At 43.4% G+C, this 17,839-nt stretch overlaps 1 protein-coding gene across 1 annotated transcript in view; it reads right to left on the bottom strand.

The window, feature by feature from the left end:
• Positions 1 to 17,839, bottom strand: part of Cht6 (Chitinase 6) — a 204,870-nt gene that overhangs the window by 145,858 nt on the left and 41,173 nt on the right. Inside the window, exon 2 of the mRNA XM_080267986.1 lies at positions 1,089 to 1,140. Within this exon, the coding sequence (XP_080124112.1) occupies positions 1,089 to 1,140 (52 nt within the window). The remainder of the gene's footprint in view (positions 1 to 1,088; positions 1,141 to 17,839) is intronic.

Genomic DNA, 17,839 nt, shown 5'->3' with positions numbered 1-17,839 from the left:
AACGTTGTCAGCCAGACAATGGAAAAAAAAAAAAAAAGGGTTACGATCGATAGTATGAGTTCAGGTGTCAAGCTAATTTATTCAGGACAACGAGAAACTATTTTCCAACTTAAGGAAATCTGTACTCCTTAGAAAGCTAACCATTATCACCATTATCCAAGCGAATGAGATAAGGTCTGACATGCTGCGAGGGTAAAGACTGAGCTTCACACATGTATCCCTGTCAGCATTATTAGTATTTTTTTTTTTATTGCAAAGTATTCACGGTCATGGAGGAAGATAGGACCTTCAGAGTAGCACTATATGATGCGCCACACCTAAGTAATGCCTTTGATTTAAAAGGAAATAATGATAAAAAAAAAAAAAAAAAAAAAAAAAATGGTTTCTGTATAAAAATATATTACATTCACTATGAGCGTGGTGCTTTCGATACAGCCACAATTCTATGTTTAATTGAGTTGACCTTAACAATGAAAAAAAAAATTCCAGGTCTAAGTGTGTGCAAGTGACCATGGTACAAAATATAAACAAATAAAGGGCAATCATCCGCAAACCTCTACATTATCCCTTCTTGTCATGCCGAGAGTACTTTTCACACACCTCACGTACAGTAAAAGAAGTGGAGAGAAAGTGATGGTGAAAGACCACTAATGACAGGTTCTGAACTTTGGTCGTGTGTAAGTTTCCATAGACGCGAGTTGCATCATCATCACCGCCGCCGTCGTCGTCGTCCGCCTAGAAACAGGAAATTACTAATACTGGAGAACAACCCAAGTTAGTGTACAATCCAGAGCCATGGCTCACATCCAGAGTTTCTGGGATCTGACAATGCTACTAAGAGAGTGAATGCTAGTACTGGTGAGAACACAAAATATGCCAGAGTACGTGTGAAAAAAAGTCCCATTTATAGCATAAGATACCAGAATTTTAAGTACGACGAGATTATAAGTAAGAGCTTGAGCAAGTACGTGCACAAGTGAACGAAAATAAGATCTGTAAAAGAATGATCCTAAAGGGGAGGGAGAGCACAGTGGGAGCAAAACAGAGTACATATGACAGAACACAAATTAGCGAGAGCAGGTACTTACGGCCGTGGGTGAGAGCAGCCAGGAGCCCGGCCGCTATGAGTAACTGCCTCATCTGAAACACAACATAAAACCATTGTAACTTACATAACACACTGCTATACCACAATATAAAAATTTACATAACCATAGATACTCACATAACCATTAGCATAAAAAAGAACAACGGTAGTAACAGCTACTTCCATACTACCCACTTCGACGTCTTGGGACCTGAGGCTAGGCTACCATATAGCAGTAAACTTACGAGTAATTACCAGATCACTTCCCCTGGTGGTATTATACGATCGCAAAAGCCTCAACTCACCTCTATGGATTCCAACACAGCATATGGCAGGGACAACTCTCTAACCGGGATGCTTTAACGAGCAGACCATCATAACCTAGTGTTAACAATATAACCTGCATAATAATTACAATTTATAAAACACGGGTTCCGTCTCATTTTCCACATGCACTTCTCACTATGCTCTTCATAAAAGCCTCTCACACCTATAAACATGCGTGAAACAGTAAGTGGGGAAGGACCATTACTCCAGTGACAGTAGGTGGTGTTCCTCAGCTCCTAGGATGAAAAGCCCTTCAAAATCCCAAACACACACGTTCAATGTGCATGGCAGAGCTGCCCGCCGATGTCAGGCGTGTGCAAGCCTGCCGCTACAATACATACATACACACAACAAAATTTTGAGCACAATCAGTCATCTCAGAAGTGACAAAACTCATCCAACCCTCCCCCCCTCTTTCTTTTTTCGGTCAGCATCACTATATCACACACTCAAAACGAAACTCGGTTCCTTTTGGCTGTGTTCCATCATGAAAGCCGCCTCAATGAAACAAATAAACCTTCTGGGTGTCACTTGTCTCTCAGAATATGGCGTGAAAGGGAGAGTTGGCAAAGCGTGTGTGTAGGTGGCGTGGGTAGAGGGGAAAGGGAGAGGGAAATTTCGAATTAGAGGAAGAAGGAAACAGACAAATTAGGGAGAAAGGTAGGAAGAGAGGAAAAGGTGAAGGAGATGGAGGATGAGGGAAAGGGAAAGAGATCGAGGATGAAGGAAAAGAATGGAAAGGGGCAAGGAGAGAGCAAGAGAAGGGAGGGAGACGGGGAACAGAGAATGACAGGGATTAGAAGGGTAGGGAGGCTGAAAGGAAGAAAGGGTGAAGGGGAGGGAAAAGGGGAAGGCAGAGAATGGAAAAAAGGGAAGGCGAGGGGGAAAAATGAAGATGAGAAAAAATGTGCAGGAGGAGAACGAAAGAAAAGGAAGAGTCAGGAAGGAGGACGCGTAAGAGGCGTGGGAAGATAAGAAAGTAAGAGGGGAATTGGGAAATGGGAGAGAGAGAGAGAGAGAGAGAGAGAGAGAGAGAGACAGAGGGGGGGGGGAGGAGAAGAGAGGCAGAGTGGACTGGGGAAATGGAGAGGGAAAGATGTTGGGGGTAAGAGATGAGAAAAAAATACTGAAAGAAGGAGAGTGTGAAACCAGGGGATAAAAGGGTTAATGACAAGACTTGGAGAGAACATGTAAGAGGGCAGCGGAAGGGCAAGGGGGGAGAGACAGAAAGGAAGGAGGAGGTAGGAGAGAAGGGGAGAAAGATGAAGAATTGACAGCAGAGGAATAAGAAGAGGAGGGAAGAACGGAAGACGCTAGGGCAGGTAGGTGGCGAGGGGAGTGGAGACGGCTGGAGGGGAAAGAATAGGAAGGTGAAGGAAAAAAAAAAAAAAAAGGGAAAGAAGAGGGGGGAAGGGGAGGAGGGGTGAGAAAGCAAGACAAAAGACGGGTGAGGAGTGTCAAGAGGTGTGGAGGAATGAAGAGGGGTAGAGGTGGATGCGAGGGGAAGGTAGATGACAGGGGAGGGGAGGAGCAGCATAAAGCCAGATGAGGAGGAAAGGCGATGAAAAAAGGGGAGTGGGGAGGGATGCCGAAGATAAGAGGGGAGTGGGGAGAAAAGGCGAAGATAAAAGAGGAGTGGGGATGGAAGGAGATGTTAAAAGAGGGGAGGGGAGGGGAGGGGAGGGGAGGGGAGCGGAGGGGAGGGGAGGGAGTGAGATGGCGGCCCGTTACTCCTGCATACAGTGGGCGGTGTCAAGGTGGCCAAGGACTGGTTTAACCCCTCTCCCCTTCCCTCCCCCTCCCCCCTCCTTCCTTCTATCCTTTACTTGTCCTGCGTCTCCCTCATTTCTCCTTCCTTCCCATTCCCCTTCTCTTCTTCTCTCCCTCTCAACTTCTCTCCACTCTTCCCCCCTCGCCCCCTTGGCTTCTATCCTCTTACAGTAACTGTCTTAATCCCCTCTCCCATTTCAATCCTTGCCATGCCTTTTTCTCCTCTCTCCTCGCTCCCAGTCCCCCACTCACCTCCATATCCTCCTCTCCCCTCCCCTCTCCTCTTCCCTTCTCAGAGAGTTTGTTTTACCTCCCTCCTTTCTCTCTTCTTCTTCCTTTCCTCCTTCCTTCTATCCTCTATCATTTTTATCTGTGTCCGACACGGGCAAAGGCTTCACAACTCGTTCAGTATGGTCCACGGGTCCTTGGCGCCACATACCTTTCTATGTAACCACACTGGTACTAACATTCATCGTCCATACTGAATACAAGCTAGTGCCATCTTTATCTGGATGGATGAAATGGTATTTGCGGGATGCTTTTGTGACATATCGGTGGGTCTAGTGGAAGATTAGTAAAGCCTGTTTTAATGAAATCCAGTTAATCAATCCGTTCTGCCCCTCTTGCTCTAATCCCTTTCTAATTTTCCCAGTCCCCATTCCCTCTCCCCTCCTCTTTCCTATTTTCTTATCCCTAGTGATTGTTTCCCACGCCCACTCTTCCCCGCCCATCCCTCCTTTTCTTCTGCTCTTTTCCTCTGGCTGTTGTGCCTCCCTCGCTTTTCCCTTCTCCTCCCTTCCTTCCTCTCCCCTTTTTCTTCTCCTTCTACCATCCTCTACCTCTTCTGTCTCTCCCCTCCTCCTTCTCCCGCCCCTTCCATCGACAGATCTCCCTCCATTCACATATTTTATTCTTTCTATTCTCGCAATCCTTCCTTATTCTCGCCCTTTCCTCTCCCAAACTTCCTTTTTTTTTTTTTTTTTAACCTTTCCTTCCTGTTCGCTGGAAATTACTATCCTTCATTCACAGGTAACTATTATTATTCCAAGTTTTCCTTCCTTCTTAAAGACTCATCTTTCATCCACTAATTTGCCATTTTCCCCTATTCAAATCCATTTCCCATACATAAATTTTATGTTTCTCATCCGTGTTTATACTACAACTGCCTAATCACTGTTATATATCCAATTCCCCTCGACATTCCTCAAAGTTCCTGGTCTTTTCACTCACCCTTGTGCAGTACCCCTTCACCCCTTCCCCCTCCCGTTTACCATCATACCACCCACCACGACAGTGGGATTTCCAGTTTCTTGATTCCAGTCCTAACTCCAATCCCACCTCCACAACCCCCTCCCCACATGGAAAGCAGCGACATAAGAGTGGCAAATTCTGGCTGTCCTCTGAATGCTATTGAGGCTGGCCAGTGAGTAGCCTTGTCCCTCACACGATTATGAGACAAATGAGTTACCCTGTGACTGAATGAGTGTTTGTGTAGGAGAGTGGGGCTGTCCCTAACAGAGTTCCGGGACTAACTGATACTACTCGGCAACAAAAATCTTGTCGCCATGAACCATAGCTAGTCCCGCGAATCGGCTACAACCGCCACTGAAGACTATATTTGGCCACAGATCAATGCCATTACTGTTCGTTGCTGGAGATTCACGGAGCTATTTTTTTTTTTTTTTTTTTTTTTTTCAAAGTCCATGGACAGAAGCATGAAAATCTACCGTACTTTTGCTAGAGTCTTGATCAGTCACCACCCTCTAAATGCCACTAAACATGATGATTAGCCTTGCTTCTCTCTCGCTGATATCAATGCGTTACCGTATAGTTATGTGTGTGCTTGTGCATGGCAGTGAATGTGTTTTTATGGGCAACTCATCTCACACTCTCTTCACAGAATCAGAGTCAACCCAACATCCTCTGAATGCTAGGGAGAACGGTGAATAGCAATTTTTCACACACGGTTTCCAAATCACCAAAATATGAGAAGGTCCTGATTGTCTAAACTTTTGTCGAAATCCTATGCACCTCTTATCGTATTTCCAATGTAAGAATGACACACGTAGGTCTGAATATCGCAGAAAGGTACAAGAGAAAACACTCTCCACCGTCTGCATCTCAACGAAATCTTGTTCCATGCACATATTTCCACCTTTGTATTGTGAAAATGAAATAGCAGGTTGAAAATCGCAGTGTATGGATAAAATATATGTGTATGAAAAAGTCTCTATTGTTTGAACCATTATCGAAATCTTGTTCTACCAAATGGTTTCCTGTTTCGTCGGTGAGATCATACACAGTTTCTCCTGTCCTTGTCCTCCCGCCACCCACCTCACCTCCCACCTCACAACCCGTTCGCCGGTACTTGATCCGTCCTATCACTGGATTGCCAACCACTTCTCTCCTATCAAGTTTTTTTTTCTTCAATTTTCCGTCACTTTCACCTGTACGTAGCCTGCAATTTATCTTTCTACTCTTACCATTCCTTCACTTCGATACTTATATCACTCTTCTTGACTTTTCAACTACTATACTTTGTCTTTTTTCCCCGCTCTCCCTGACCCCTTCCAATTTTGCTTCCTTCTTCCCCCGTTTTCACTCCCTTTCCTACATAATATTTCTCGTCGCCGTCTCCTCTACCTTCAGCATTTCTCCTACGGTTTTCCACCATTTCCCCTCAACATCTTATATACTGTTCCACTATTTCAGCTCATCATAATCTCCATTTTTTTCCACTTCTCTCCAAACCTTATCCACTCTTCAACTATAATTCTCGTTTTCCCCTTTCTCTCACTTTCATCTTTCCTATTCATCTCCTCTCTTCTTCCGTTACCTCTCTCCACTCTGCCACTACTCTATGCATGTTCACTCTCCCATCACTTTCCTCCACTTGTACTTCCTCTTCCACTTCTTCTCTCATCGTCTTCTTCACATTCCATCACGCAACCCAACCATCCTTCCGTTATCTCTATTCTTTTTTACATTCATCTCTCCCTCCATCACTCTTCTCCACGCTCCCCCCTCCCCTCTCTACCATTACCTTATCCCATTTCCTTCACTCTTCCCTTATTTTTCCTCCCTCTCCTTCACTGCAATTTCCTCAAAATATGCTCCTGTCTTTCTTCCACTTTTTGTAGGCAAAACAGAAAACCATATCCGTCAACGTATAATTTTTTTTTTTCTCTCTCTCTCTCTTTTTCTGTTGGCTTCTGCTACACCATCTTCAGCCACGCGAGGGATTGGTGGGAAGAGGGAGCTTTTTGGTCTGTTACCTTATTCTACCCACCAAACGGTGCTGAAGAGGGACGCCTTCACACAGTGGCACCGATATAAATGATCTATTCACCTGCCTGGTTATACATACGTCCCTCAGCTCCTTCCCTATCCCCCGAAGTGGAGAATGGGTGTGCAGCAGAAGGAGGGGAACTTCAGCCTGCAGTGCACCGGGTTCACATTTCAGATGAACCTGGGGCTACAACTATTACTACCACTACTTACAAAACACTACCCCGGTCACGAAATGCAGGCTACTCTATCACATGCGGCCAAGATGAAAACAGTAAGTTTGTTCAGGCCTGTGTCCTTTGTATTTCTTTGTATCAATATCATGTCCATCAACAATTTGCTCCTCAGTTTAACAGAAGTGGACTTCATATTACTACTACTACTACTAAGCCTACTATTTCCAACTTCTCGTACTTTAATACAAATATTCACCATCTGTTCTTCATTCAACAATACTGGCCTGCAGTCTTCCACTTCATTTATCCTCCTCCTCCTCTTCCTCCTCCTAAAGGTCACACATATTTACCTCCATTAATTTACACGACCCTCCACCCCCATCGGCAACCAAGCTATCACCTTCTGCTTTTCAAGTTATGCAAAGAATGACGTGTAAACAACAACAACAGCAGCAGCAGCAACAACAACAACCACTACTACCGCATGCATAACCAGGCATCCCCCTCCCCTCCTCAACCACCATTCAAGCAATCGTCATCCGCCCTTCAGTTATACAAGAGCATCCTGCAAACGGGGCGCCATCTTGCACAAGTGGTGATTATCGGAACTGTTGCAACGCGGCCTAAACCCACCTTCACCTCTCCTCAACACCACCATCACTATAGGCTGTCGTCATTATGTAGGGGAGGTACACTAGCTCCACAAAATATCGGTTCAAAATGTGTTAAATTTTATGACACAAGAAACGAAATAAAAGGGGAAATTTGGTTCAATTCTTGCACACTTTGCCGGCCCAGCTGGTACACGACTGCCAAATTGCCTACCACCTGTAGCATGTGGAATACATAAGGAATGGTCGTACAAGTTTTAGTTTAATCAGGTATTAACAGGCACCTGCCTCCGCATGGCAAAGTACTTCCGGATGCCATCGAACCCACAGTACACCAACAATTTCTGTAGGTAGTGTGTGTGTGTATGGGGGGGGGAGTGAATGTCTGGACTTGAAGGGATAACTTAACATGTAGAATTCTGGCTAGATGTTCCGGCCTTAATCTTAACCATCTCATGGTTAGAAATACTCTAGATATACTGTTCAAGCAAACGAAAGATGAAATTATTCACCTACGAGTGGATCATGAGGGCTTTAGTGAATTAACAGAAAAATGCTGAGTCGTAAACTTCTGACCTAAAGATACATTCTAGGACCTCATCCTTAACGATACATTTTGTATAGTATAGCTTCTTAATCTTCTGATGGCAATGTGCATCTATCATTATTGAATATTGACAAAGATTGTGTTAACATCAGACAAGAATTAAACTGATAAAGCAGACAGGAATTAAACTGATAAAGACAAGCTATGGAGGCACCATAAAAAAAAAAAAAAAGAAAGGACCGTACGTCACTGGTTGCAGAAATATAAGAAAAGGATAGCAAAACAGACGAACAACTCAAATTTGTTGAACTATAAGGATAGCAAAAACAGAACAACAACCTAAAGAAGATAACAATATTCGCTGTTATGGAAAAGGCACACACTACGTTGAAAAAAATGCTAGACGAGAGAGAGAGAGAGAGAGAGAGAGAGAGAGAGAGAGAGAGAGAGAGAGAGAGAACCACAGTGATAAAAAGAGCTAAAAGTTTTTGCCACATGAGTTCTGGCATCACTGCAGCTCTCTGTTACCAACTCATCACCCGTTCACCTTGTCCGTAACCAACCCCCTCCTCCACTCTCCTCGTCAGTTTCTCTTCTTCGACCTCTCTCTCTATTATTTTTATTTACCGGATGTCTGTTGCTACGATTATGTGGCACACTGTACGGATAAACTATGTAATAACTTGGTTTTTATTGCAAAGAAAGTAGTAGATGTTATCAAAGCTTTGGAAGTATCTCGACACACACGCATGAGGACGCACAATCTCCCCCCCCCCCTCTCTCTCTCTCTTACACACACACACACACACACACACACAAACTTTCCCCGCCCCCTTTTCTCGTGGTCAGTGGCGGCCTCTCTCTCTCTCTCTCTCCCTCTCTCTCTCTCTCTCTCTCTCTCTCTCCCTCTCTCTCTCTCTCTCTCTCTCTCTCTCTCTCTCTCACATCACTGGGAATTTCTCTCTCCCAGTTTTTTCACCCTCTGTCCATCATCTATCGGCGACTGTTTTTCTCAGACCATTTTACGTATGTGTCGCTCGCAGAGCGACATTTCCATCTGTTGGTCTCACTCCAAGTACGCCTCCTCCTCCTCCTCAACTAAAAAATCATTATTCCTGCCTAAGGTGGGGGGGGGGGGCGTCCCCTCCCCCAACCACCAGAAATTTCAGTTAATTCTGTGTGTGCACACTGTGCTGCAGTGAGCCCCTCCAGATTGAGGTTTGGTCCATCTTGGCCCTCTCATCTGTGAAAACCTGGCAACACCACTGGGTGTAGTAGAACATAATGAGAAACTGAACCAACAGTATCATCATCAGTCATTCCAAACCTTATTCCCTTCTAAAGCATTGGGGGGAGGTTGAATTCAAACACAAGAAGCGCGCCTCAAAGCAGGCGAATTCTGTAATGCACAAAAGAGCCCGCACACATCTGCTACGCATATACATGATTTATGCTGCTGTTGCCATATTACGTCCATGAAAAGGAGGAAAAACACGACCTACATACATACATGTGCTTGCGCGGGTGAATAAGTGAGTGCCAGTGCTTCTTCACAAACATGTGAGGGCCGAAAACTGAATTTAAAATGTCTGTTTTTAACTCGCGTCTCATCCTGGCTTCGGAAATTGTGACTCTGTCCTAACAGATTTTACCATCTCATTTATTCAATAAAAGGAAGAACTAACTGCTAGCAAATTCTCGGCCAACTTCGCTGAACTCCACACATGTGTAAAATCCTGATCAGGAACACTAAAACTAGTTACTAACTGGATCACTTCATGTGCCAGTCAGCACGTCGGCCAGGACCCACGCAGTCAGAAACACCCAGTCACAGCCACTTCTTTCGTTTTAATCAGATAGGAGTTTCTTATCAACATTCATTACCAGAGGTATCCTCTAAGGTGAATAAAGTAGTATGGAGGTAGCAAGAAACTGACTTAAGACGTCACTGTACTGAAATGGCTAAAAACACATGAACATTCAATTATCCGCCACCTTAAACCGACGAAGCTTGGTCACAGCTCCATTCAATCATAATTCAATCCAGCAAAAATCCAGGCAGCCATACCCACGTAGTCACATACCCTTCCAGTCAGCCAGTCCTACAGCCTACCAAGTTAGATTCCAAAATAGTTACCCCCCTATTCAATAACAATAGACAGGAACGATATTTTTCTATATGTAATATCTGGTAATGATGAGTAACTAAAAATAGGGTTGATGTCATATTTTATTCATGATCTTAACAATATATTGGCACTGATACAAGGCTTAGTGTTAAAAAATCTCTTTGCCCTGTGTTTCAGATTTTAAAGCACAAACAAGCAAAGAGACTTCTGTTGAGTTCACATCCTTTCTGTTTCGCTGGTTATGCAAGGCAATAAATAACACAACCGATCAGCCATTCACCCAGTTCGCCAGTCTCTCACGCCATCAGTCAGTTGCTCTGTTAGCCAACCTCTCACTCTTATCAATTAGCCAGTCATCTTTATCATTCAGTTGCTCACTTAGTCTCCACAGAAGGTAGTCTCTGTGCCATTTAGTTATCTACACAACCAGGTTAGTCAAAGTCATGATACGCTCTGAATATCACATTCAGTATACAAGAGCACAGAGGAACTAAAGATAATACGAAACCAATTGGTATGTACAAACTTACAAAGTAACCTGCTGCGATCAACAACCCTTTGCAACAGACAACTCAGAAACAGTCTTACCAGTCAATCACTGCGAACTCAATCCAGATTTAGTGCGCTGTTTACATCATGCACCCTTTCTCTCGCACAAACACAACATTTTTGACGGGACATATATTATCTAAATCTGCACCCCACAAAGCACTACACATAATTTCACAGTGTTCAACAGTCACACAACCACGGACCGACCAGGTAGCGTCGACTGGCTACCTCCGTCGAGTAGATCTGATTGAAGGAGTTCTCTAGTAACTAAGAGAAGAACTACTAATACAAAAAAAAAAATTCACATCCAAAGATAAAACAACGGCAAAAAGCTAATCTTCAGGTATATCACATTAAACTAATCAGTCTCGTCATTGAGCCAGGTACAAAGTCAACAGTTGGACATCCACAGAGACTACATTTAGAAAGAGTCAGTTAGTATGTGAAGAGTGAGAGAGGCAGTGGGGCAGCCACACAGAGCCTCCAAGCCTACCACCACCCTCTTTGGAGCGCTTTCTTCTCCCCTGGCTACACCACCTGTGATCCCTCGACACACACCAGTGCTCGCCGCGGCCAACACACACACACACACACACACACACACACACACACACACACACACACACACACACACACACACACACACCACTAATCATACCTGAACACACCTTATAACTCCAATCACACTCAGCCACATCTAAGCACATCCACTCACAATTTTGCAACACACACACACACACACACACACACACACACACAAATCATACCTGGACACACCTTATCCAGTCACACTCAGCCACATCTAACCACATCCACTCACACTTTTGCAAAACACACACACACACACACACACACACACACACACACACACACACACACACACGTAATCATGTCAAAAGGATGTAAGAGCTGAATTCATCAATCAAGGTATAGCAACAGGTAACCAGCAGCAATATCTGTACCTTTAATAACTTGCTGATTTCGGTCTCAGTTCAGCTAAATTAACATGAGTTCAGGATTAAGGAAATATTAACCTTTTCAAGACATGTGTCCTTGTCTTCACTCTTTCTACAGCCGGATGATTTCATTTATCTTTAGGACTGACCTCTAAAACGTCAAACAATACTGTCTAAATAACTATGCAACTCTTCAAACGTCAATCATACTGTCTAAATAACTATCCAATTCTTCAGACGTCAATCGTACTGTCTAAATAACTATGCTGCTCTTCAAACGTCAAATTATACTGTCTAAATAACTATCCAACTCTTCAATTACGTGAGCCTCCAATTTGTTTAACATTTACTTTACTTCTCTCTTCTAACGATATTTTTCACCTTAAGTTAGATTTTTAGAGATTCGAGATAACCTTCATTAACCCCTTCAATATTAAGATGGCCTCCAAATCTATTTAAAATCGTCCAGAGTTAACAAGAATGTTAAAAATTCATACTTCAAATAAAGGAATTAATAAACTGGAATTCTAATGTTTTCTTTACCCCAAACGAACCATCTGCACTGGGTGTCTAGGTATTATAATCACAGTGACGTGTAATTTATCCTTTCGCTACTAAATACGAAGTTTTTATTTTACTGCAGTGAACGGTGCTTTAGGGACCCCTTCATCTGGTGACAGTGATATGACTCGGCGGTTTCATTGCCCGGTTATAAAAACGTCCCTCAATTATTTCCCTCTCCTCCGAAAGGAGGACAGTGATCTGCAGAGCAGGGCCACGGGCAGTCCATCAGGTTCACACTTCAGATGAACCTGGGGCCAACAACAACAACTCCGGTGATGATTACCCGGTATATTTAGGTTAAAGAAACATGAAAACAAAAGGTCTAAAAATGGCCTTCAATTTTTTTTCCCAGTTGTATGAAGCTTGTATTATATTTAAACTAATTTTAGAGGATTTCCTTCAGCCCAGTGACAAATGAAATAATACTATCTCCCAGCATTCAAGTTTACAGAAACTTCGGAAAACAAGTAAATCTACTGTATATAACATCATGTTCTTCACATTCATCTCTCTCTCTCTCTCTCTCTCTCTCTCACACACACACACACACACACACACACACACACACACTTCATACAGCCATAACTATCTCTCCCTCAATCTCCTACATATTGAAACAAAAATCACTCCCTCCCTCCCTCTCTCTCTCTCTCTTACACAACCGCCGCCTACACTCTAAAACGACATGAGGGAGGAAACTCTGGGAATATTCCAACGGTCTAATTGTTCCACGCGCCAAAATGGAGAGAATCAGGTTAACTCTCTCTCTCTCTCTCTCTCTCCTAATTTATCCTGAGAAACCTTCATTTCATACCGTTTATTAATCCAAATTCGTCTACTGCAAGATCTATCCTCGTTTAAGGTAATAATTTTCATCTTACTCTTTTATCATCATTCAACTTACCAGGAATATTTCACAGTGAAGAGTTTAATCATGTTTTGCCCGAATTTCTGAACTTCCACTGATATATCTCAATCCAATCTTCCTTGAACTTTAGGAAGTAATAATTTTTTCACCTCCCTTTGACATGTGGAATGTATCACTATCATTCTCTCTCTCTCTCTCTTTCTCTCTCTCTCTCATTCTTCACAGATCTTTCTGATGTCACGATTTATCAATCCATTTCAATTTCTTTTCCATCTTCCTTTGTCTTCTGGTCTTTATCTCATAATCATCTTCTTCAAGGCAACTCCTTTCCAGTTTTGTGTAATACCGGTACTCTTTCATTAGTTTCTATACTGCTTAATTCCATTTATTATTTCCTTAGAATATTGGCCATTTTACTATCACTGTTTTCTGTGGCTACATTCTATTAACTATCTGATTTTATCTCATTACTTCTGCCATTACCTCACTTCTTTGGAGTCGTGGATATTTGTGAAGCTTCATTTTTCATCTCAGCTCTCCGTTTCCATTTGCCTACTATTTTCCTCGTTTTTTTTATTTTTCTGTTTCCTCATTTACGCATATTATTCATATATTTTCATCACCTCTTCCTTTTGAGTTGTATCCATTCATCGTGTTTTTCGTTGTTGCTATATTCCTATCTGTGTTTTCTTCCTTCTGTTGTTTGCTTTATTGCTTCCGTCATGTCTTCTTTCTTTCTGGTCTATCTATTTCTCATCGGCTGTTTCTTCTTTCAGACTCCATTCCTTCTTATCTTTGCTCTCTCTCTCATCCGTCTTTTAATCCTTGTTTCCCACGGAAGTCCTCCTCCTCCTGTCTTGCCACTCTTGCTCTCACGGATCCCCCAACCCCCTCGTCCTTGTCTGTGTATCTTGGCTTTGTCTCCTGTTCCCACTTCGATCTATGCCGTGTTCTTTCTTCACATCTTTGCCCCCAATCTTCCACGCACAGTCTCTCTCCCTATACCCCCCCCCCTCCGCCTCTCTCTCTCTCTCTGCCCTGCTCTTCCCACCTTTGTCTTCTTGAATCTATCTGCCGTGTTTCCTGCATCTTTTGCCTGCAGCCATGAATGACATTCTGCCAACCTGCCAGATGGCGATAATAACAGCGTTCTCTTGTTCTTCATCGTCCCTCCTGCCCTTCCCATCCCATTAGTGTATATCATGTTCCTCTTCCATCACCCTCATCATCATCATTTATCCTCTAACCCTATTAATGTACGTGTGTATTCATCTCAACATTGACTATGATTGTGTACCTGATTGAGTTCCTTGTCTATGCGTGACTGACAGCATGTCTATATAATGACCAGTATTCTTGTCAGTTAGGGTGACTCCCTAGCGCCTGTTCCTTTGAGATTTATTTTAGGAGATGACTGGTTAACATCCTTTAGCACATTACCTATGCAAAGTATGGCGCTCTTAGAAAGATTTATGTAACACGGAAGACGACAACAAAACGTAAAAATCAAAATAAGTCACTTTGGAAAAGGTGTTAGGGTGCTTTAACCGACGAGAATACGGGCCGAGACATGTTAAGGTGTGTGCTTGAAGGACGGTTATACTCCGTTTAAACTTAAAGTTTAAAATAATATCGGTATTTGGCCAACTGCTCGTAAGAGTCGCAGCAGGCAACCACAAACATTAGGCCTTGCCACACACCAGACAATAGGACCGAGTTAAAAAAAAAAAAAAAGAAAAAAAAAAGTTCGTGTTTCATAATAAAAACAAACCACAGCTTTTGCTTTCGATATTTTGCTTCTCCGACACCAACACTACCACCCCCGCTTCATATTTTGCTTTTGTTTCGTTATGCTTCTAGTTCAATACCAATATCACCCTCTCAAAATATGTTGCTTTCGATATTCTACCTCTCCACAGATACCACCAAAACCATCCCTGCCCTCTACCTGCACTTCCCTCTTCCCCCATCCATGTGACTAATTACTATCACACCGTCTCCAACTGCTCCTGCTCCTCTACCACTACGACCACAAACCACCACCTTGCCTCACCTCACCCTCCGGGGATCAATACTTGTAGCACCCTCCAAGTCTCCAGGAATCGGTGGTCTTGTTTCCTAACTTTCAATCCCATTCCATCTGCCATCTGTCAGCAGTTACCACCACGATATGCACTCTCAGAATCCCACTCTTTAGTCCTTTTCAGTACGATAACGCCTTTTATTATTCATTCTGTTGTCAGGCGATTTTATTCAGCTTAAGGGAGACATATCGTAATTATGAAAATAGATATGTTCCCCACAAATACTCCGGATTCACTTCTTGCTGCACAATCTGTGTTCTCGTTCTCTAACCTTGAAGTCTTACTCCACCTTTCCATCTCTTTCTCAGCGGTTACGACGATGAAATGCACTTTGCCAATCCAACGCTTTACACTACTAACCACTTTCAGTACAATGAACGTCTAGGACCTGGACTCTGGTTACTGTATTCACGCCATAGTCAAACGATTAGGACGGACCTCTTTGTATATTAATTTTCGTCCTACACCCGGCGAATGTAGCGATATGTCGTTACGGTGTTAAGCAGATTCTCCAGCACCTCTTCCCTAGCTATTTGTGTCTTAATACCTTCATGCACTTTGAATATTCTATGTACCTTTTAAATACTGACACGGCTTGCAGGATTATCTTACAAGAATATACTGACGTGCTGTAGCTCCACAATACACTGGTTAGGAAGAGATGCTGCAGAATCTCTCAAGCTGACGAAATACGTACACTGTCTATCTATCTATCTACTGCCAGACGCCTCAATCCCGTTTGGGGTGGCCACAAACAAATCGCCTCCAAGTCGCCGTCCCCCGCCATTTCACTGCCCTGCTCCCAACTCACACCCCCCTCTCTCATATACCTCTCCACCCCATCCCTCCATCTCATCCTCGGCCTCCCCCTCCCTCTTCCCCCCTCCACCTCACTCACATACACTCTCTTCGTCAGTCTTTCACCCTCCATCCTCTCCACATGGCCAAACCACCTCAGTGTGTTCCTCATAACGTCTCCTATCACATCCACATCCACACCACAACGCTCCTTTATATCCTCATTCGTCAGCCTGTCTCTTCATGTGACTCCACAGGCTCCTCTTAAATAACTCATTTCCACTGCTCTCACTCTTGACTTACGTCCTTCCAACAACGTCCAAGCTTCACTTCCATACGTTAGAGTTGGTATCACAATACTGTCATGTAGTAATTTTTTCACTTCCATGCTCACTTCCCTGTTTCTTATCACTGCTTTCAAAGAACCAGCAACCTTTCTTCCCTGCTGTACCCTTTCAAGCACTTCACCCTCCAAACCTCCATCCTTACTCATCACACTACCCAAGTAATTAAACGTACTCACATTTTCCAATTCCTCACCATCCAACCTCGCTGTACATTCACTGACTTCACCTCTCTCAAAGACCATCACTTTACCCTTCCCTACATTCACCTTTAGATTCCGTTTCTTACACACTCTCCCAAACTCATCCACCAAGCCTTGCAGCTCCCCTTCGTCTTCACTCAACAACACAGTATCATCTGCAAACAACAGTACAGGGAGTTTCCAAACACTATCCTCTCTCACTGACTACACACAATGACCATCACTGCTCGTCGTCTGCAAACACAGTAACCACAGCCATTCTACAAACAACCAACGCTACCATTTACGAACACATACACTATCACTCTACTAACACCATCACTATAAAGTTAAACAACAAACACCACCAATCGATAAACACAAACACAAGCACTACAACCACAACAAACACTGCCATCCTTAATTGCTTTACAACGATGACGTCTCTGTATATTCCAGCTACCCGCGAAATATTTTACTCAGCCCAAGAGAAATTTATGGAATTAATGAAAGCTGTATTTAACTAACTCCTCCAGTGTGAAAAGTTTCTTATAACTTGGCGGTCGCATGAACAGAATACAAATAAAGTCCTCGGGCTGAAGGGGTTATATACTGCTCCTATCAATTACTGCTCTCTACAAACACTACAAAAATAGCCACTCTTATCATTGCTTGTCCTCTAAAACTCAGCTCCTCCCTTCAACATCAAACTACCAGCGGTCACGAAGTAAACACAAGCAGCAGGAGCGGCTTGACAATAAGTGCACATGTATGAACTCTTTTCTTAGATCACTTGGCGTGTTACACTATATTATTTGTTCGTGTGTCTTTCTGATATGGCCCCAGGGCACATACGTACAATACAGCCAGGGCTCTAAAAAGGGAATAAAATTGTCTGGGAGCAGCAGAAATAAACTTCGTATAGATGTTATCGTAGAACAGATATTAAGCTAACAACTGCAAACACAACAACCTGATCACTGAAGGCCCTTAAAACCTCCGCGCCTCACATTACGAGCTGCACCACCGAACACAACCAGCAGCAGCAGCAGCAGCAGCCCCTGACAACAGTGCACATAACGGGACGCTTCACGGACGGTCTACAAGTGCCTTTGTACTTGAGAGGCTTTGTGTACAGTTAAGATACTAGTCCTTTTAAGCGTCCTAGGCTACAAAATAATAAAGCCAGACTATGAACAACCTTTTAAAAGTACAGTTTACCTTTGGGATCGAAGAAATTACATCTATGTAATGATTCTCTCTTGATATTACTGTATGTCTGCGCGGTAATCTACCTGAACCCATCTCTTGGGTGAGGAATCATGATCGGGATGATTAACTTTCCTGATGTCTCGGTATGTGTCTGTGCGTTTGTATACCTCTCTCCACCTCTTTGGTGGGATTTAAGAACTGGGAGGGATGACATGGGATGAGATGGAACAACGACGATGATGATGCTGAAGGTGACGAGTCTTCCTCATGTTTCGGAGTGTCTGTCTGCGCGGTTATCTGCTCCACCAACTCTTGGGCTGGGACGATGACGATGAATCGGTATG

The sequence above is a fragment of the Coenobita brevimanus genome, chromosome 26 (genome assembly GCF_032717465.1).
Source record: "Coenobita brevimanus isolate Jiangsu-jjx chromosome 26, ASM3271746v2, whole genome shotgun sequence".
Lineage (NCBI taxonomy): Eukaryota > Metazoa > Arthropoda > Malacostraca > Decapoda > Coenobitidae > Coenobita > Coenobita brevimanus.
The sequence above is the reverse complement of the archived record's forward strand: the minus strand, read 5'-3'. Positions and strand labels throughout refer to the sequence as shown.